The 21,510-nt window shown below is 40.8% G+C and overlaps 1 protein-coding gene and 1 long non-coding RNA gene across 5 annotated transcripts; both read left to right on the top strand.

The window, feature by feature from the left end:
* Positions 1-1,193: 1,193 nt before the first annotated feature.
* Positions 1,194-21,429, top strand: Acsl (Acyl-CoA synthetase long-chain). Of its 4 annotated transcripts, none has more exons than XM_076427553.1 (9): positions 1,194-1,335; positions 12,647-12,759; positions 16,492-16,846; positions 17,038-17,406; positions 17,689-18,084; positions 18,153-18,465; positions 18,571-18,834; positions 18,926-19,201; positions 19,352-21,429. In XM_076427553.1, exons 2-9 carry the CDS (start codon positions 12,740-12,742, stop codon positions 19,504-19,506), a joined length of 2,148 nt encoding a protein of 715 aa, XP_076283668.1. In that variant the 5' UTR covers positions 1,194-1,335; positions 12,647-12,739; the 3' UTR covers positions 19,507-21,429. The 4 variants fall into 4 exon arrangements, with proteins under 4 accessions (XP_076283668.1, XP_076283670.1, XP_076283671.1 ...); XM_076427554.1 differs by lacking the exon at positions 1,194-1,335 and adding an exon at positions 1,652-1,975; XM_076427555.1 differs by lacking the exon at positions 12,647-12,759 and having other exon boundaries at positions 1,206-1,335.
* Positions 9,385-12,676, top strand: LOC143210574 (uncharacterized). Its single transcript, XR_013009289.1, has 2 exons — positions 9,385-11,575; positions 11,684-12,676. It is a non-coding gene; the product is annotated as an uncharacterized LOC143210574 (long non-coding RNA).
* Positions 21,430-21,510: the final 81 nt, after the last annotated feature.

The raw sequence follows: 21,510 nt of genomic DNA, 5'->3' as shown, positions 1-21,510 counted from the left end.
CTGATAGTCGTAATTAATCGACAAATTAATTATGAGTTAACTTGGAATCATCCTAGGTCATGACGGGAACGTTATCTTTTATTGTATATCAAAACGTACTGTTGATATAGACAATAACAAGCATGGTCGATAAGATCGTTTCCTTGACATGCCGGAAGGATGGTAATGCGTTCAATCGTTCTTTACGACAACTATAAATATTAATGTTTAAAACATCCGTGTTTTTCCGTTAGAATACGAACATTAAAGTACCTTAATTTTTTTATCGAAGTTGTAAGATCATTTTAACGAGACAGTCTCTGATTGACATGTAGCGCGTTCAAACCAAACATTGATCGTGTGTGGTACTACAATAATGGGTTAGAAAGGTTTGCTAAACGTCGAGTAGTTATCGATTGCGAAGTACGATGACGTCATCAGGGATCACGCCACATCCCCGCCCATTGAAACTCGGCTTCTGATTGGTTCACGTGCAGGCCGGCTAGCTATATTGAGGAACATGACCGTCGCGGTTTTGCAGGTCAAATCCTCGGGTCCTTGCATACACATGCAGATTGACTTGCATTAAAGTGCAAGCCTGTTTATACACGATTAGACAATTTATAATAACTTTCACGCTGTTTCGTGCTATGTTAACCAGTAACAGAATATTTAAATGGGTCGAATGTTGAACTGTGTCCTGTCAACTACATCGAAATGTGGCGGGAAAATTCGAAACGTAATCCAAGCTGAAATTCAACCAACATTTCCTCTTAACACAACAATAATATAATCAGTTTGTTCGTGCTGATATATTCAGTGATACCTCGAGAAGCCAAGTGAATGGATTTTCTGAAGTTATTATTACGAATTTGGCTACAGTTCCTGCATCGAATCCTTCAGGTTTTGAGCCTTCGAACAAGCAAAATGGCCGCTACTGAATCGAGCATGTATAGAGTGGTCGGTGTTCTGCGCTGGCGTTAGTTAGTGCGTGTGATACTACATGTTCAGTTTCCCTGAAATATACGCAGCACCCGCGACAGTCAGACTTGTGATAGGTTAAGAGTTTGACATGTGTACGAAAACCAGTGATTCGGTCAAGGAGGAAACGCTATCGTTCGCGTCTCGTTCGCGCGAATACTGAGTACAACGGGTGATCGTGTGCGTGTTATAAATCGTATCGCCGATAGTGTAGAATCAGTGGGATCGTTTTCGATTTACGGTACAGAAGCACGTGGTGTTTCGTCCTTTCTTCGTTTATCGAATCGAGCAGCTGTGCGAGTTACCAGTGAACATTTCTTGGTTAACGAAGATCCATAGAGGTTCGATCTTCGCGATCGATAACCGCGACCGAATGTAAGAACACGACGAGAATCGTCCGACGAGACGGTGCATGTTTGAAATGATTACCCGGCCCCCATAATCTAACGAGGTCTGTCGGGGGAGAGAAGCTGATCCCGTTCTCGACGTAATACCGATAAAAAGAACCGAGAGATAAATACGTCGGCTTAGGCGAACGGCTAGAACAGCTGTACGACGGTCACATGTCCATCCAGTTTACCTTTCGCGATCGTGGGGGTACGTATCGTCCCGGGGAATTGGGACTCGCTCGAAACGAAGATCAAAGATCATTCGGATATCATAAGCCACGTGTAATTTCTCGTGTTATCCCACAATACGAATTCAGTCGTTCGTCAACCACTACGGAGAGCACGTCACGCTGTGTGATCGGCTGTCCCTCGTGTCCTTTCCTCGTCCCTCATTCTTTTACACACACACACACACGCGCGAGCGCGTACACATACGCACACACGTACAGGCCAGCAGATAATACACGCACCAATACATACTCACACCATTCTTGACCCTTGGATTGCATATAGTGATAATTTCCTCTACTGTTCACGGTGGGAAAACTGTTAGTCGGCAGGAATCGTCGAACTCGTTAGGAGGAACAGATCAAAATCTGCTAGGACACACGTTGATAGCATAGAAGGTAAGCAACTTGGTCTTGCCATCTATTTTTCGTAGATTATACACAGTCGCTATCATAATTGATGGCACACACTCCAAATCGGAATAACTTCTTTATAAATCTACCCAATCACCAGCTTTTGCTGTCAAGCTACATAGGTGCATTCGTTTACTGGGTTATATGCAATGAAAATTTTAGAAAAATTGCGTTTGGTCTGAAGCACGTATAAAAAGTAGTAAATGTTGCTTTCCACGGAATTAGACAGTTTTTTTACTCCACTCTTTTATTACCCTGAAAACCAATTTTTACTGTTTTTCGTAACTCGGAGTAAACGGATTTTTTCCAAAATTTTCATTATATATCATCTAGTCTATTTATAAGAAAGTTATTCTGATTTAAAGTGTGTGCCACCAATTGTGAGAGCGACTGTACGTATGTATTTGGCTAGAGCGAAAATTCGAAACGTATTACCCAACAGTATGTAAACAGCTTACGCGGTGTAGCGTGCACTTCCGTACAGCTAGGCTATAGTAAACAACGATTTTCCGCCGAAACGTTCTGATATTTTTCACGATGATACGAGTGACTATGGGTGATTCGCTCCGAGTGACTTTGTGTAGCGGTCTCGATTTATACATCCGGGATGACACTGTTCGCAAGGTGCAGCTGTTGGTAGTCTCTTCGTTCGTTCCGAGATGATAATATTGTCTGCGTTTTGGCCGCAAAATGTCGTTGGTCTTGGATATGAGATTCACGGTCGAATTGTGTGTAGTAGGTGTTCGGCGGGCGACGCTATCGTTGAATGAACAGATTATGCAAGCGGTTAGATTGTCTATGCGCGCGTATCTTGTGCAATTTCAAATATTTCAATTGTTTCTTCATCCTGCGTGGTCGCCACGAGCATCACACGTGATTCGGTCTAACAATAAGAATAGAGAAAAAGAAACAACGTACTGACCTAGTATAATCTTCCTGTTGTTTTGTCTCGATCTCATTTTTTAACTAGACGTTGCGTCACAGACGGTGTTGCTAGGTTAACCCTTAGAAGTCGAGGGGTGACTCGCAGAGTCACCACTAAAAACTGCTGTATCATGATTAGTGTTCCTTCTCGAGAAATTTAAATCTAGGAAAATCCTTATGAATCTCATTTATTTTATAACATATTTTCGGAAATGAACAAATACATATGTATAGCCTAACATCAGTCAAAATATGCTACATTTTAATGTAGGTATTTAAATATCTCTGTTACTTGTGATTATACGAAAAAATGTCTGAGGAGAAATTTGCACTGTTCAATAAGGTAAATATGTATAATGGCAAAATAAAAAAATTTTTTGGAAATCATTTCGAAATTTCAAGGTCACCGTTATTTTTTTATTTAAAAGAGGTCATATAATTATTCTATATTCCTATTCAGAAAAGAAGACAAATCCAACAATGTGCCATGTTCCATAGTTCAGGTGAATTGTATCACAATTTTCAAAATTTTCAATTTAAGTGCGCACGTCATCCTTTTTAACCGACTTCGAAAAAGGAGGAGGTTACTCAATTCGATCTGTATGTGCCTTTTTTTTTATCCAATCGATCTAAAACTTAGCACTTCTTTTCTCACCTAAAGGAAAAATACTGGATAGTTGCATGCATTTTATCCCGATAAAAAATTTTCTCCAACTAAGTAAGTCAGCGGCAATAATAAGTGGACACTCTTAAAAATTGCATAACTTTTTAGAAATTGGTCCAAAGGACTTGAGTTTTTTTAAGATGTTAAACCGGATAGTTCGCTAGAGAATAAGTAAACAAAAATTTATTACGATTGCGATTGGTAAGAATTATACAAAATTTTAAAAAATGATGTTTGTCAACTTTTTTATCTGGGCCTGTAACAATAATTTAAAAGAATGCGTTTTATAGATTTTGGTAACTTATATGCATACTGAAACTTTCATCGAAATCGGTCAACATTGCAATGAGCTACAAACGTTTAAAGATGATCACGTAAGGGCGAAATGCCCTGAAAGAAATCTGCGACTTTCACCCTTAAGCTCTCATCTTTAAACGTATGTAGCTCATTACAATGTTGACCGATTTCGATGAAATTTTCAGTATGCATATAATATAATTGACAAAACATTATTTTTTAAAATTTTGTATAATTCTCTCCTACCCATTGCAATAGTGAACAATTTTCGTTTACTTATTCTCTAGCGAACTAGCCGGTCTAACATCTTAAAAAAATTCAAGTCCTTTGGACCAATTTCTAAAAAGTTATGCGATTTTTAAGGGTGTCCACTTATTATTGCCGCTGACTGTATAGCTTAGGTCCACCCTAATGTACATATTGGACAGGAATAAACATTGAGTTAATGTATTTTGTGCTTTCGTTAAATATATTCCAAATATCATATAAGTTTTTCAATATTTTTTTATTTTATTAAAAATTCTAGAGAATTCTCGAGAAAAATATAGTCTTATTTCTCATTTCTCGAGAAATGAAAAATGTTGAGAGATCAGGAACACTAATCATGATCACTAAACATTTAAGTATTGTATGAGGTATACTAGGCCCTCCGGGCGGGTTGCGCCCGACCACTGTCAGTGCATACATATATGTACGTATATGTATGTACCTGAAAAGGTTGTTATAGCAGACAAAAAACGCGTACGGATCAGTTCCGAACCGGCCGATTATTTACAACCACCGCACTCTGACAACTTGAACCCCGACAGATGGACAACACGTGCGACAGATCCCACCGAATCAGATCGATGGGATCATACATACATACATACATACATACATACATACTTTTCTATTTTATATATGTATATGTATAGATAGATTATATCAATTGCATATCCATAAAATGAAAAAAATCATACATATACATAAAGTGGAATTATTCCTGGTCGGAAGAAATTTTCCATTTTCCAGTTAAAATAGCTCCGAGTGCAAAGGGTTAATTGTCTGCTGGGCGTTTTAGCGGGATATACGTGGGCCTGCATGAATTGAGTCTTTAATGCCACCGTTATTCTTTCTTTTGGGGGCAAGAACTGCTCAACGTACGGTATAAAGAAAGATTCCAATTTCGTTCGTTGTAATATGAAATTTTGCGTAATAGATAACACTTTACCTACCGGAAGCATATTAATAGGCTTTGAAACAGTTGTGCTGTACCAAGAGAAAGCATAGAAATTTTTTTGTACATTGCAATCTTACAATTAAATGAAACTGTTAGATGACGTTATTGAGGAGGACTTGTTAGTTCACAACGAAAATTGCTGTTGCTATTGAAGGTTCGATTAAAAAGTGTTTAGCCATGTATGTACCATAGATTTTTCAAAATTATGCGATAATCACCGGCCGGTAATGTGTTAAGTGGAAAGTTTTAGTTAAAGCAGCCTCGGAGTTGTCCGTTGATCCTCTAACGGGAATATCCCTTAAACTCATAATGTCGTACATATAATTAACTATTTCCTTCCGCAGAGTTTATTATTATACATATACGTACGTAGCAGTGGTGCGCGTGGGCATATTCGTTGTTACATAAAGGCGAGCGGGTGTTTCCTTTCATAGTAATTTCAAATTCAGATATATAATTATGATATCATGTATATGTATAGCTATCTTACTAAAAATAGAAGTTAATTCAGATGTAGTGGCCCGAATAATCTGGATTTGAATGTCAGTGCAGAGTTCACACGGTTCAACTAGTTCCAAACGATCGAACTATTTCGAGTTTGAATATTATTTTTATCAGGTGAATAGTGATGCATTCGAAATGGATGAAAAGAATAGGTACGATCGAACTATCCTCCATAGTCGATTGCTGGCTTCTCTAATTTATTAGTTCATACATAATGAGAACGTAGCATGAAATTTTACTCACGATGGATCGATGCTCTCTTCGAAGTGGTGGTCTTTCGGTTGCAATCATCGGCAAACAACCTAACACGCCTGTAGAATCTCGTTAGAGGCTAGTTGATGTCATTGCAAACAACTTGTCGGCTGTCACACCCACGTGTCTCTTTGACCCAACAGTTATAGGCTACTGTCGTGCAGGTGTGATATTTATTTATGTATACACATTTGCATCTTTTTCATGTGACGTACGCGTGTGAAACTAATTTGTGCATAATAATATGGAATTTATAGCAAGGGGTGCCTCAAGGTCATGTCAATAAAATTAGAAAATAATCGGGCGGCAGGTGATACGACGATAAGTTTGTTGTTCTTCAATTGTTTTCCTTTAAGAATGAAGTTTAGTCTTTGCAAAACTGCATTGTTACTTCGCGAGTTCAAACCGGAGCGTCACGCCATAAATAACTTACAACACGAACTTCTACGTGCATCCTTCAGATCGATTTCCAGTGAACTATCGGATTTGTTAAACATTTAAAACATTCAGCAAGAAATGCACGACTTGCTTCAGTAATTCATCGATGTATCTCTTATTCAAGATTATTTTCTAAAGTTACTAACCTAGTTTTGATAAAATAGTCTGTTTTATCTTGGATTGATAGTAAAGTATTTATTCTGAAGTATTTCTGATAAATTTTGTTAGCTAAATGTGAAAAGGTCTACTTTTCGACAGGGGTGTACCGTAAGTTTCGATCTTGTTTTATTCAACGGTGGGGCACTGTCGATCGTCGTTTTCGGGTCAAGTGGTCGAAGCATGAGAAATTTGAAAACCGGAGCACCCGAAATCACGAAATTATCTCGTTCCGGAGGGTTCGAGCGGCGCTTATCGCGTTCGATGTGTACTTTCGCTGCCGCACCGTGCACGCTACGAACCATGTATTTACGTGACAATTTAACACGACCAGCAGGCGTCGATCCAAGTTATATCGTCCCATCTCGATTGATTTCGATAGTCCAGTGTAAACAAAACGCAACTCGACGGCTCCTGACGCAGGCTGAGCGTTCTGCACGCTCGGAGCACAGCCCGCGTTCACCTTGGCACAACTTAAGCGTAACACGAGTTACGCAGGGTCCGATGTTCAATGTCGTAAAACTCGTTATCTCCGGGCTTCGCGGAGCCATTGACGCGCTCCACCGCTTTTTGCACATATACATATGTACCATCATCGCTCGCGAATATCTGGCCCCGCGACTTCGATGCATAATCGAAAGGTCTGGGTTGGGATGGTCATAAATACCCCTCGACCAAATTAAACCATTCGAAAGGGCATCGAGAAAAAAAATGTTGTGTAAAATTTTACCTCCATATCACGACCGGAACGGCAGGTATGTGGTGAAATGAAAAAAATTAGTTTAAGGCCCATTTTCCCTAATTAGCAATATGCGAAAATTCTTGTGAAATGTTTTCAAGTATCGAGCTGTGTAAAAACAATATGAAATTGCGTTCGGAAAATATACAAGAGCAGGTTTTAGAATCGAAACTCCGATAAGACTGGAGGTGGTACAATGCATCTCATTTGCACGGCCCGCTCTGTGTAACAGTTCGCTTGGTCACGGTGTCCGTGTGATTATCGGTTCGGTAAATCATGTTGAAAGCTTAAAGCGACAGACTAGTTAGTACACCGTTGTACATGCTGTGGATAACTAGTCTGAGACCTTGAACGGTCACTTGATTTTCAAGAACACCGCTGTCTTCGCGTCTAGTTACCTCCGACACCTGGCTATACCCTTTCTAATCGCTGCACCCCATCTATAATAGAGCATACAATCGGGAGACGTTGTTATAGTGCGGGGCTTAGCCGATGGCGCTTACCGGGAATTATTCAAAAGAAGCTTCTTATCAATCGTGGATAACGTGGAAACCAATTCGAAATTGAGAAATCACTTGGACAGGGTGAGTCAATAGTGTTCCGGTAAATTGACGGTTACCTTGATGTTTTTCTTTAAATTATTCTGGACATCGTTAGCTCGAAAAAAAGACTTCCAGGTTAATCACACGCGCTTCGTTCGTTATCTCTTCAAGTGTCTTATCAGTTCAGGTTCAAATAAAATGACCCACATACTAGTACAAATACATGAACGTGTGTGGTACAGTCTGGATCGAAAATGTTCTGTAACAGTGTTCGGTTGTACAATGAACTCATCTTTGCAGCTGATCAGTTCCGTTAGTAATTTCGTGGTTAAATATTTCCGCCTGATGAGTTCGATCTCGGGTGAATCAGGCTTATAAAGAAAGTAAGATGACTAATTTGTTCTACGAACCGTAGATACCGGTATCCGTGATGAGCTCACCTTTACTCAGTAACGGAAAGTAACGGAAAGCGAAAGTAACTCGGAAGCGAAAGCAACGGACTGTGCGCCACGATTCAGAGATTTCTTGGTGGTTGCTCGTTGCCCCCTAGCTTCTAAGCCCACTTATCAACTTGAGGTGTAATCATCTCGTGTTAGACGGACTTACGTAAACGATTGCGGATCAAGGCCGATAATCTTTAACATTGAACTTATGAAAGGAACGGACATTACCGAATCTGTTTCGCGAGCTCGTTATGCAGAAACCTGAATCAAAAGCGCAGCATGCATGTGGGTAGCAAAGATGTATTGTATCTCTCGGTAGGAGGACGACTGCCACACTGACCTTCAGCGGTCAATATTTTCTGCCTTGAAGCAGCAAATAGGGTTGTGACCCGATACCGCAGCGTACTTTAATGGTCAGGCCATAGCCTTGACGTAAACGGCTTAGAAGCCGGTCAACATCGTGGAAACTAGGAAAGCAGAGACCTTAAACATCTTCCGACGCGACGGTCAGACGCTCGGGACGATCCAGATTTTTTTACACTGTTTCCTTAAGGCCGCCACACACGATCCATCTTGTCATCCATCCTATCATAAATAAATAATGTAAGATGGAACAAAGTTGAACCGGCTTACGCTTTAGATTTTCTTGTCAAAAGAACATGGCTGATATAGACACAGTAACTCAGAAAGCAGTGGTCAAAACAGTGTTCATTGACGTTAAACGAATTAGAACCTGATGATTGGTTCAATTAGCTACGGGCGTGTGAAGATATTTACAATGAATTGTTTCAGATTACATAATGAAAAGAAACACTGTGATTAGAGCTTAGAACAGCAATAGCACTCGGTGAACGTCTCAATGCAACGTGTTTTTAGCAACGGGGATAAATTAGGTCTGCTTTTGGATTTGCGTGAAGTATGCTGATATTGACATTGGGATTTTGACCTTTCGCAAGCACGATTTTGTCACATTTTTATCTGAAACGTTTGGACGTCAAGAGCACAATATCATCGATAGACAACGCCAGGATAAATACCAGCTACATACTGTGCGATGAACGATAAGATAGGCGCATTGAATCTCACAGATACGTGGTTTCCGCTTTAAAGTTGGAAGTCATCTCCGAATTTCTTTCTTTTCGATATGTCGTCAGACACAAACATTTTTTTACGAACGCTAATGCCAGGGTCCACAAAGATGACCGAAGGTTCGAGGAATCCTTGGAACTTCTAAAAACAGAAAAATGACATTTTTTTGCCTCAGACTATGCAATGTTGTTCAAATGCTTTTTTTTCTGGTACACACTTTCGAGGTTCGCGATTTTTTACAAACAGGATTTTTAACTTAAAAATCTGAGTGTATTGAATACCCTGTATGGTCGTGTCCTAGTAGGTGCGACGCTCTCGGTGACCCCGTTGTCTATTTTCAAAGAGGACAGGGTTTCGCGAGTGGCCCTCTCAGCTTCCAAGTCGTTTCTTTTGCGCTTACGCTATCGGTCTGCCGGTCTCGTCTCAATACCGCGGCATTCTTTTTCCACGAGCGTGAAACATCGATCTAATTTCGGAGTAAACTTTGCACGCGCCGCTTCTTTCCGTCTCCGTCTAATCTGCTCGCACGAATTAGCGGAAACTGAATTTATCTCGGCGACTGGATAACCGCATAATTGCTCCAGGATGGACTTTATTCTATTCGATCGCCGACTACCGTTGGACTTGATCATTCTAAATAAGTTACGTCACTCGAACCTCTTGATTGATTACTTTAACACTGGAACAAACATCATATGAAAACCGTAACAATCCAGTGTGGCCCAACTTTCATTCTAGAAATCGATCGTTGTTCATAATTAGGTCTTAATGGTTTTATATTTCATTAGAATTTCATGATGACAACATTACGAATTAAAATTTATTCGAATAAGAGAAGAAAATTTTGAATATTCAACACCTTTGTTAGCCGCTGACAAATGCTTTCGTCTATCACCTATTGAAATTATTCATGAATGAGAAATATGTAGTAGCAACAGTAAATGCCAGTGTTAAGTAGGCTGAATCAAAAGTGAAAATGTAAATAACGCTTCTAATCGGTAATTGCGCTTACACACGATGTGATTAAGCAAGTTACCCACGGAAACAATCTTTCATGTTCAAGGCTAAACTAGTCTTGACATTAACATACAAAAAGGCATGCACACCACAGCCGCAATAGCAAACCAGTTTGGCTTGCTGATTTATTTTGTCGCATTTCAGCGATGATTTCGTGTGTTACACATTTCAATCGCGGTGAACATTTTCGAATGGAGAGGATGTGGTAGGAAGGAATCTGCCTAAACAGCTCAATTGAAAGATCCGGGTCCAGCAGTCCAATTGGCCATTTCGTTTCCAACCTGTATTATGTAATGCGCGGTTTGCGTCTGATGCAATTTTCCAGAGGTAGGCGACACGGCCAATTTAATATTCATTTTTCAATTTTCATAACGTGCTGCTGCTCGCCGCTCGTGGCTTAAAGGTCGCGTTATATTTTATTTTTCAGTGGTTCATATTTAATTGTACGAGTAAACATAAATACGCGCACAGGGCCGGTTCGCAGGGTCAAGATACGAATTATGAAACAAGAATTCCTCACAAATTCAATCATTTTTCGGATATGACTGAACAAGGGAAATGGGCCAGAAATATATTAAACTGATCCAAATATCAATAAATATCAAGATATAGGTTTAATATTTTGCACAACATGTTTCTTCTCGATGCCCTTTCGAATCCATAGGCCGTTTAGCTTGATCCAAGTGCATTCTTGGTTCACCATCTTATCCGGTTATGTCCGCATGATCTAACACCGCCTAACCGATCTAACAAAGAAACGTACGGGTTTTTCTTGTAGACCGCACCTCGTATTTAAAGTTTGGTGCAGTGTTTCAGCAAGACACGTTCGTCCTGCGATAAATAGACGCGTGGCTGCACGTCGAGGGTAAAGTGCACTTGACCGTACCACTCCGTGCAGTCAATGGTCTCTGGAAGACTGCGCGCCGCGTCGAGTATCGTCTTAACAGTCTTCCGTGACCTATATACATACATATAATATTCGAAATGCAAATGCAGCACGTTGGTCCGCAAAACTTGCGTCCTAAAACGCCCGCGCGGTGTGTTCGAGTTCGAGCCTCTGCGGCGCTGAACTCCTCGTGCATTATTTTTTATTACGAGACTTTAATTTTCGGTGCAACGATTACAATTATAGGCAAACGACTAGACTAGCATGTTTATTTATTGCTGACTTGACTCTTTCCGAATGCATACTCCGTTCTGGATTTTGAGAATCGTACAGGCATTAAGCTAAGGAATGGGAAGAGTGATTGTGATCATATTGCGAAGTTGCGATCCCAATGATACCAATATGGCGTCAGGTACGTCTGATATCGAATACGGCTCGACTAACATGTTTATTCATTACTCACTTTGTCTACTTGCGTAATAATTGAGTCGTCAAAGTATTCTTCCTGTTACTGTTGCAGGTGTTACTGTCGAAGGTGTCGGTAACTCTCCACATAATAAATTGTTTTGAGTTTCAAATTTGAATTTTTAGAATTTCGTAAAATTATGGGATTGATCTAATTGATTAGTTGTATCCTTTCTTCGTGTGGATTAATATTTGCAGAGTGCGCCGCGGCGTTGGATAGTGGTGTCTCTGTACAGTGGATTGTTTCCAGATTCGAGTTGTTAGTGTTTTCGAAATGGTGGGATTAATCGATTTGACTTTGAAAGGATTCTGGAGAGATCATCTAAGGGATGTTTGGTGCAGAGGGATGTTGCATAGAATAGTCCTTTCCAAGCTGCCGGTGGCGATATCTAGCGGGTTTCGTTCCGTGATTACGTTTGCACAGGTGAAAGGGTTCGTAGGAACATATCGACGGTTGAACTTTTACTTTTACCAACGAGAAACGCTATCGGGGAAGCCCTCTAGCGACGGTCCCCAAGAACTATTAATTGAATAATGTTATAAAATCTGTTGAGCGATGTATTTTGAATTTCCGTAAAACGATTGAAACCCTCGCCTCTTGTCAGGGCAAAAAGAATTTCAAGAAATATTCGGACGAATATTCGAACTAATCAGTTTCGCTAAGCGAACGAACATGATTGAATCATCGCAAATGTAAATGCACACATAGTCCGGTGTTTAGTTGATCAACGGCAATAATTTACAGTTTTACAGGATAGCCAAGCAGACGGTTGTACGACATTTGACTCGAATATTTCGAAATCGATATCGCGGTCCGCGTACCAAGGTCACGGTGAAATTACGCCCGCGGCTGCAATCGAAAGGGAATTGGTATTCGCGTCGAGAACGGTTCCGAATGATTGTTGATGGGGAAATCTAAATCGGGAAACAATATCTGCCCCGGACAGACGAGGAGAAGCATGCGCCCAGAAAACTTATTAACCAGCCGGAATTTTGTTGGCAATGGTTTTTCTTGCAGTGTCATTAATCCGCCACAAAGCCGTCACCTCCGTTAAAGTATCGGAGGGTACATATCTCAGGAAAATAACCGGTGACCGGATATACTGGCACCATGATCGTGGAGGACAAACAGTGAGTTGTAGCCATCAACGATTGTAGACGACGCTAATCTCCCCTTAGCACTGCTGCACAGAACCTTTGCATGCTAGCATGTCTCTTATGCGCGGAGCCGCACAATTTTTCCAATGCTTCACCCGCGAGACTGCTAACGCTATCTCGCTGATAATGAAAAGTATTTTTAAGATTTATACACTTTCTGCTCCTACCTTATCCCGACTCGTTCTTTGCACTAACGCATTCCGCCTACATTATGTAGTACATTTTTCAATTCCTGTACGCTTTGAGCTCACAGACTGCTACACCTCTTCACGATATTTCGTGTACGTTCTCTACATATATGTAGTTCACTATGTTTCTTCTTTTTAGCGTTATGTGTCCTTCTAGCTTCTTTAACACTAAACCTACCGAGTATAAAAATAACAAGATTAAATTTATCTCAACTCTATTTCAATAATTCTGAAATAAAATTTCTGGAACCGGTCATTTTGTGTTAAAATCGTTTATATGTCTACGAAGAAGCTGAAGACAACTCACGGCATCGATCAAAGAAAGACCGCTTTCGTACTGATGACGTAACAGATATATTTATGAGATACATAATGAGTGTCTCTCTCTCTCTTCCCCGTGTATTTTTAGAATGATGACTTCGAGTTTTTTTGGCGCTACTATTTTGATGTACATATTGTATAAGTGGTATCTACTAAAATTAAACGGAGAACGCGTACTTTGTGAAACAGACATGTTGTTATCTTGAAGGATGAACAAGTAGCTACATGATTAACGGACAAAGTTCAATCGCTAACTCGCCGCACAGTTTATCTTTGCGAGTGAACCATGTAATTAAGCAATGATCGCCGATAAACGCATTTTTTTTATTGAGGACCTTGATCGTTGATATTGCTCTTCAGGCTACTTTTTCTGTCTGCGATAAAATTTCCTATGTGGATTTTGATCCTCTCGTGTACAACATGAAAGTAGCAGTATTTTATAATCTTTATTCGATATATTTCGATTCAGAGGCAGTGAAAATATTGGACTTAGAAATTGGATTTGCAACATTTTCATTTTTCAGTGTTGGAAACTAATTCTTCAAAACCTCGATTCGACTTTTTATTTCACTCTGAAAATCAATTAGCTTTACTGATGTTAAAACAAAAACAACTGATATTAAAAGAAAAAGCATTTCGCTATCGGTCAAAGAGTCTGTAGAAACTGTAGGTACTTGCATACTTGAAGTCTCAAAACCAGAATACCCGTCAAGAGTGGACACAGTGTAGGATCGCCGAGGGACGCGAGCAAAGGATGATGCTATTGCAACCGACTAACACGAGGTTCGAATATCTCGGCGGACTTTGAACGTGTTAGGTTCATGGTAGACACAACGTACGTACGCGGTTAAAGGCAGCGTAACGAGCAACTTGTGTCACGCACATGGCCTCCTATCTGTGGTTGCAAACGAAGGGCAATGTCTCTGTCTACGCTAGGGCCGAGCCTCGTCGTTTTCAATTATTTCTGCGAACAATGGCTTCCTGCACTTCGCATCCGATACAGCGGCTGCCGCGAAAGATACCGGCATACCCAAGGCCATATCTGCCACAGTAGCCTTTGTTTCATCAGGAAGCAGGGGTACGCCGCGCAGTGGGTAAAACCGATGAATTCTGTGTAAAAATCAAAGAACTTTCGATAGAAATGAGATAGAGCGATGAAATTTTCTTTAAATGAAAGCTGAAACTTTGCAGATTATGAAATAATTATGGGGATTGTGGTACGAACGTTTTTTAACCTTGAGAAAATTCGTTAAACTTGCACAAGTTCATGAAAATTGTGGTTTTTCCAATACCACGCGCGGAAGAAATATTTTTTAAACATACGATACATCATTTCCCGTAGATTTCTTCACGCTGATTTCAAATCTGGTCTCAAAATTTGTCTACGACCTCAGGATTTTGCAAGAAATGGATTTTTGTGAACAGAACTAATGTAATCATTTTTTCGTTGAAATGACTTCGTAACCCATTAAGTTTGAAGAGAACATTGTCCAAGGTTCGTTCAGTTCTTCTCGGACACCCGGTGCATGTCGGAGAGAACCAGGGATAATGTAACCACTGCGGGTAGCGTAGCGTAAAAATGACGGGAACGTGAAGCGTGGGATTCATAACTTCTTATTACATGATTCGGTGGGACTCGGGAAGCAGATTCATTTTTTTCCTCCGGTTTTAAGATACGTTTCCGGAGAACTGTTTTCCAGGTTTTCCCGGAGTCGAGAAATTCCAGAACCGCCCGTAAATACAGGGTCCGACCGTAACCAGACCGAGCCACGGTTTCAATGAAAAATGGCGTTCGGCTGTCTCGTGCAATTGCCCTGTTAAGGAATACACATTTCTTTATGCGCGCAAGTGATACTTAACTCGGCAAATGAACATTTTCTGGACCGTGGAGCAGTCTGCGGAATGCTGACTCACGGCGCGCACTTACCCCTGCTGTAAAATATTGTACAAATGACTATTTCCTGTAAATTACTTTGCTCCTTATTATAATAAAGAGACCGGCAGAAGCCACGATTCAAGGGTGTAGTCTCGTGTAGACGGATCATAAAATCGATTTTTTTATTGTATTGTACTGTACAAACTTCAACTTCTAAAAAATTTTGAACGAGGTTCATAATAGAGCAATATTTGATTGTATTTTCAAGTACGCGTGACTAAACACCGTGAATACGGGATCTGTTGAAGACTCTTTCTTCTTTCCCTTTTGTTGTCACTGGTTTTCTTTGCACGTCTTTACGCTTGGTGCCACGCTCGCATGCGTCCCATTCAGCTGTCACATTGACTATCAAAACGCGTGCCACAGGCAGCCAGTCAGTGTTGACTCTATCAAATCTGACAATCACGAAATAGCGTGATCGCAGATCGGGCCCGCCGACACGCATTATTTTCCCACTATGCATGCTTCGATAGCCGAATCAGTTTCGAGGATCTCGAAGGAAAGCTGGCAAAATTAGATATTTCTATTTGGCAAACAATTTTCACATTTGCATAAAGATCTGCAAGTCCAGTAGTATATTACACGACAGGATAGTAGAAGAAGCTGTTTATTGGAAATTTTCAAGTCGGAATTGAAATGATGGAGTACGGAAAGTTTTCATGCAACTGATGCTGCAACTGATCAGTCTGGGTGCATCGCGACGACTATGTGGGTCATCCTGATCCGTGCCAGTTGAGGGTTAAATAAATGTTAATGAACGCGACTTGCGATGTACTTTAACCCTGTGATTCCGTTTGTCGCAGTAGCACGGTGCTGCTATCGTTGTTTATTTGAAACTAGGAACATTTGCCCGACGATTCGCGAAGTTGCAACACTAATTACAGCATTGTAGAGCGTTTACGTTCGAAACGTAAATAACAAGTCTTCTGGATTCTTCTTTGCTACCGACTGTACTAGTACTATGCTATTATATTGTACTAATGCGAATAACTACGTAACAAAACTCCCTTCTTTCTAATGATAGTTTTGTGATACGTTTATGGTACCAAATTGGATTATATTTCACTTTCTACGCGACGCTAATGCTAACTCTTCAAATGCCGATACGTATATGTAATTCATTCGAGATCTTATTCGGACACGGTTTACTTTCAGGGTCGAGGTGGTCGTTAACGGCGACGTATGCAAGACAGCCAAGGATGTTGCCTGGATTAGAGAACCAAGATTTTGTTTAACCCCTGCTCCGTCTTGTTTTTCCAGGGAAATGGAAAGCTTCTGGATTGCCAGCGCGATCTACGCGATCAAGGCGCTTTCCTACGTGTACGACCTGCTGACGTTTCCAGTCTACCTCATACTGCAACGGCCCTGGGAGAAGAGGAAGGCCTCGAGGAGGATCAAGGCTCGGGCTGTTACGGGTACTGAGCACAGTATCACCTACAGGAGCGTTGACCCTCCGAAGCGGATGCACATCGCCCTCGTGCGTGAGAAGATCGACACGCTCGAGAAGATGTTGTCCTGGGTCGCAAAGTTGCACAGCGAGAAAAAGTGCCTTGGAACCAGACAAATTCTTGCCGAGGAGGACGAGGTTCAGCCTAATGGCAGAATATTTAAAAAGGTAGACCGATGAACATCTTATTCTTTAAGAGGGTTCACTGGTAGGTTTTGTTCCAAAAAGGTTTCTCAATATGCCATATGCATTGGCTACCATTCAATGATGTACCAGTTATTTGGTACCTGCCTGATAAGTTTTGGTTCGGATTAGTTCGAATGTTTGAATGTTTAATGATTTTCATTTTTCGATTTCAGTATAAAATGGGAGAGTATCAATGGAAGACCTATACGGAAGTGGACCGGTTCACCAACTCCTTTAGTCGTGGGTTAAAAGATCTGGGTCTCACTGCTCGCAAAAACATAGTGCTGTTTGCCGAGACCAGGGTCGAATGGATGATCGCAGCTTATGGTTGTTTTAAGCAGAACTTGACCGTGGTCACAATCTATGCAACATTAGGCGACGACGCGATAGTGCATGGTATCAATGAGACGGAAGTGGATACGGTGATAACTAGTCACGATTTGTTGCCAAAGTTTAAACGACTCCTTGAAAGAGTACCTCTAGTTAAGACGATCGTTTTTATGGGCGATCAACTGAAGCTGACGGACATCACTGGTTATAAAGTGAGTTATTGGTGTCGAGGTGTCAAGATATTCAGTTCGTTTCACTGGCTGTCATGGTGGTTTGTCAATGACTTAACGAGAGAATCGATGAATATCAAAGAACTAAAATGCCCCATGAATATTAATGGCATAGTAATTGCACTAGTGTTAACCCGTCGCATGCAAAGTATATGCAAAAGTATTCAGTTCAGAAAATTTGATTATGATTATTGCTTTATTTAAAATTTAAACTTGAAACGTAACTTAAAATTTGATTAACTGTTCACCGATTTCGTTTTGCAGGAGGGTGTCCAGCTAATACCATTCTCCAATGTAATCGAGAAGGGTAACAATTCAAATTCACCGATGTCTCCACCGAAATCGAGTGACACCGCGATTATCATGTACACATCTGGTTCGACTGGAGTGCCGAAAGGAGTACTTCTGTCTCATGAAAACATCATCTCCACGTTGAAGGCTTTCTGTGATGCTGTTGAAATTAGGCCAGATGATGTTTTCTTGGGATTCTTGCCCCTGGCTCATGTCTTTGAATTACTTGCTGAGAGCGTGTGTCTTCTTACCGGTGTACCAATTGGCTATAGCTCACCGCTTACTATGATCGATTCGAGCAGCAAAATACAGAGGGGATCTAAGGGGGATGCTTCGGTTTTGCATCCAACTTGCCTGACTGCTGTACCGGTAGGTTTATAACTTCGGTCTACGACGTCGGTTGAACAACTGTGTTACATGCTTCTGTCAATTTTTAGCTTATCCTCGACCGTATTTCTAAAGGCATCAACGAGAAAGTGAAAAAATCGGGTCCATTCAGACAAGCGATCTTCAATTTTGCTTATCAGTATAAACTGAAATGGGCAAGACGAGGATACGATACACCATTCTTCGACAAATACATCTTCGGAGCTGCTAGGCAGGTTCTTGGTGGACGAGTTAGGCTAATACTCTGCGGAGGAGCACCTTTGTCTCCTGACACGCATACCCAGGTGAAAAATTGCCTGTGCGTTACTGTGACCCAGGGTTACGGTCTCACAGAAACAACCTCGTGCGCCACTGTTATGGATGGTATGTCACTTTATAAGTATGAATTAATGACGTAACCGCAAATAACCACGTTTACGTCTGCGGAAACTTTGTCGCAAACTATTCAGGAAGAATATTCTATTTCAGTCTACGATAGGAGTACAGGAAGAGTAGGAGCACCAACCACAATCTGCGACATTCGTTTGGAAGACTGGGAAGAGGCTGGTTACAAGGTTACAGACACTCCTCACGCCCGGGGAGAAATCGTTATTGGAGGGGAGAACGTTTCTGCTGGTTACTACAAATTGCCGGAAAAAACGAAGGAGGACTTCTTCGAGATAGACGGGCGGCAATGGTTCAGAACAGGCGATATTGGAGAATGCCACGAAGATGGGTCTATCAAAATTATTGGTGCGTTTGCAACGATATTAATATTTTTATCAGGAAGAGAAAATAATATTGCTACTACAATCTTCTATTAATTTGTCGATATTAATTCTAGACCGAAAGAAGGATCTGGTAAAGTTGCAACACGGTGAATACGTGTCTCTGGGCAAAGTTGAGGCAGAATTGAAAACATGTCCCGTCGTGGAAAACATTTGTGTATACGGAGACGGGCATAAAGCGTACACAGTGGCATTGGTGGTCCCTAATCATTACTATCTGGAGGAGATCGCCACTAATATGGGTATCACTGGGAAAACCATGGAGGAACTCTGTAACAATCCTCAGATTGAGAAAGCGGTATTGCAGGAGCTCGTGGAACAAGCTAAGAAATGTGACTATCTAGATCTTTTATTTACAGTCACAAGTTCAGTAATTATCTAGAACTTGTATCAAAATCCTTATTCTGTTACTAAACGTGAGCGACTGTATTATATTTATTCAGAACTGGCAAAACTAATTCTTCGTTGTTTGCGTTCTTCAGGTAACCTCCAAAGATTCGAGATGCCCGGCGCGGTGAAATTGTGCACAGAGCAATGGACTCCGGACATGGGATTGGTCACGGCCGCGTTCAAGTTGAAGAGGAAATCGGTGCAAGAACGATACCAGCACGAAATCAATAGGATGTACTCCTCGTGATGCCGCGCCAAAACCTGCAAGAAATGTAATCGATGAAGCGGTTCGGAATTCGCATTTCCTCATCGAACAAAACGGCGCCTCGACCACCTTTATGTATAAGTTTGTGAGTCAAGGTCGCGGGGTCGGTTACGGGCCACACACTTCAGACTCGAAAGTCAATTTCCTTTTCCCAATTAATCGTGGGAATGTAGCAGGTGTCGGTCGTTGACATCGGTATATGTCTATTCGATATTAAAATTACAAGTATATTTTCGAGAATACTCACGTTACTACAATTCGGCTTCTCGGTTCGGTTGGAGAGACTTTTGCCTACGGTTGTGCGTCGAGATTAGGATCGACGAGAGTAACGTAGACGCCAAATGTATAACCCGAAGTGTGAAGTATACATGAAAACGGTGCGGGACGACCATTCCTCGTCGGCAGGGAAAGTCGTCGTTTTTCTTCCTATGAAATTTCTGTCTGTCTAAAAAAGAACAAACGATATACTCATTCTTCGCGGTGATTCCTACTGATGTAACTTTGTGACAAATGGACCGTCGCGCGTCGGCTTTGCAATTGTGCTAATTTTGTAAGTTCACAACACATATGGTGTACTTACCTCAAGTATTATTCGAGATAGTAGAGTTCCATTTTCGCAAAGAAAAAAGGGGCGGCTCTTCGGATAGGGAGAGTCGGTCTGTTCTACGTTAAGCTATTATATGTATATACAGAAAATCGATCTACGAGTCAGCCTTTACTAATAATTATCGTAAACGACGCGAAACGTTAGATTCACTCGAATATGTTCTCAATTATGACCTCATATAAATTCGACCCTGTCTTCTGTTAGAAAAATAACGGCGCTTCGTTCGCCCCCTCTTCACATAATGTACAATATATCTGTTAAATACGTTTTTGCCTACTTTTTAAAGCTAGTATATCGTGTCAATGCATTACAAGAAATCGTTTCCCTTCTACTACTGCAGCAGAATGATATTTTTTAAGTGTGTGCAAGAGCGCGTATGCATTGGTGTTTGTTTCATTGTTGTATATGCTAGCATACTTATATATGTATATAACAATACATATATATATACACATGTGTATATATACGTATCCAAAAAAAAAACAAACAAACGAGAGGATACTAGAAAGTAATGCGTGTGAGCTTACAGAAAAGGAAAAAAAAACGATGTCTACGAGACAAGCGAAACAAGCGATTGTTCGATTAATTTTATAATTTTTAGTCTTCCCATTCGTCGTATTCGTCGATTCTCCGACCTGTCAGGATCGTTTCAACCAATTTCTTCTCCGATTTTCTGCGTCAATGTGAATCACATGTTTCCATTGCATGAATTCTCTGCTCGCAACCGGTAGTCTTCCCCAAACTCCCGAAAAGATCAAACGAAGGAAATCTCGGTCGGACAGCTTGAACGGGGTGAACACGGTTGCGTTCAATGAAAATCAGGATTATTTCGTTGCGGTTCCGTGGATGGCAAAAAAACGACGGATTGTACATCGAGGAACTTTGTATCATAGGATACCGCTATGGTAGAACCAAGAAGAACGGGATTCGGGACGATCATTCGAACGATTTTTCCTTGTATCTTGCGTCTTGTTGAACTGCGACTGTACAAGGAGCGGGAGAATTAGGCGAGAAATAAGAGAGGGTGTTATCGATTTAGCAGGTCATGCTCCTTTTCCAATTGTGTTGAGAGTTCCTGGCGCTGGGCTGAAATTGTTAAGGACCTTGTTAATGATTTCTATAAATTATTGAAACGCTGTATCATATTAGATAGGAAACTGCCAATTGTCATTTGGGTATGATCATATCATCAATTTATATTGTTAATGAATTCATTATTATTATTATTATTAGAATTATGATTTTGAAATTGTGGCTTACACGACGAACAAAACCCAAAATAAATGTACAGAATTATAGTACGCGCAGTATGCATTATTATTACGATTGTAGTTTTTTCGATCGTTCCTAAAATATCCTGTCCATTCTTTCCGTGTACT

The sequence above is a fragment of the Lasioglossum baleicum genome, chromosome 7 (assembly GCF_051020765.1).
Source record: "Lasioglossum baleicum chromosome 7, iyLasBale1, whole genome shotgun sequence".
Lineage (NCBI taxonomy): Eukaryota > Metazoa > Arthropoda > Insecta > Hymenoptera > Halictidae > Lasioglossum > Lasioglossum baleicum.
This window is presented reverse-complemented; position numbering and strand designations above follow the sequence as displayed.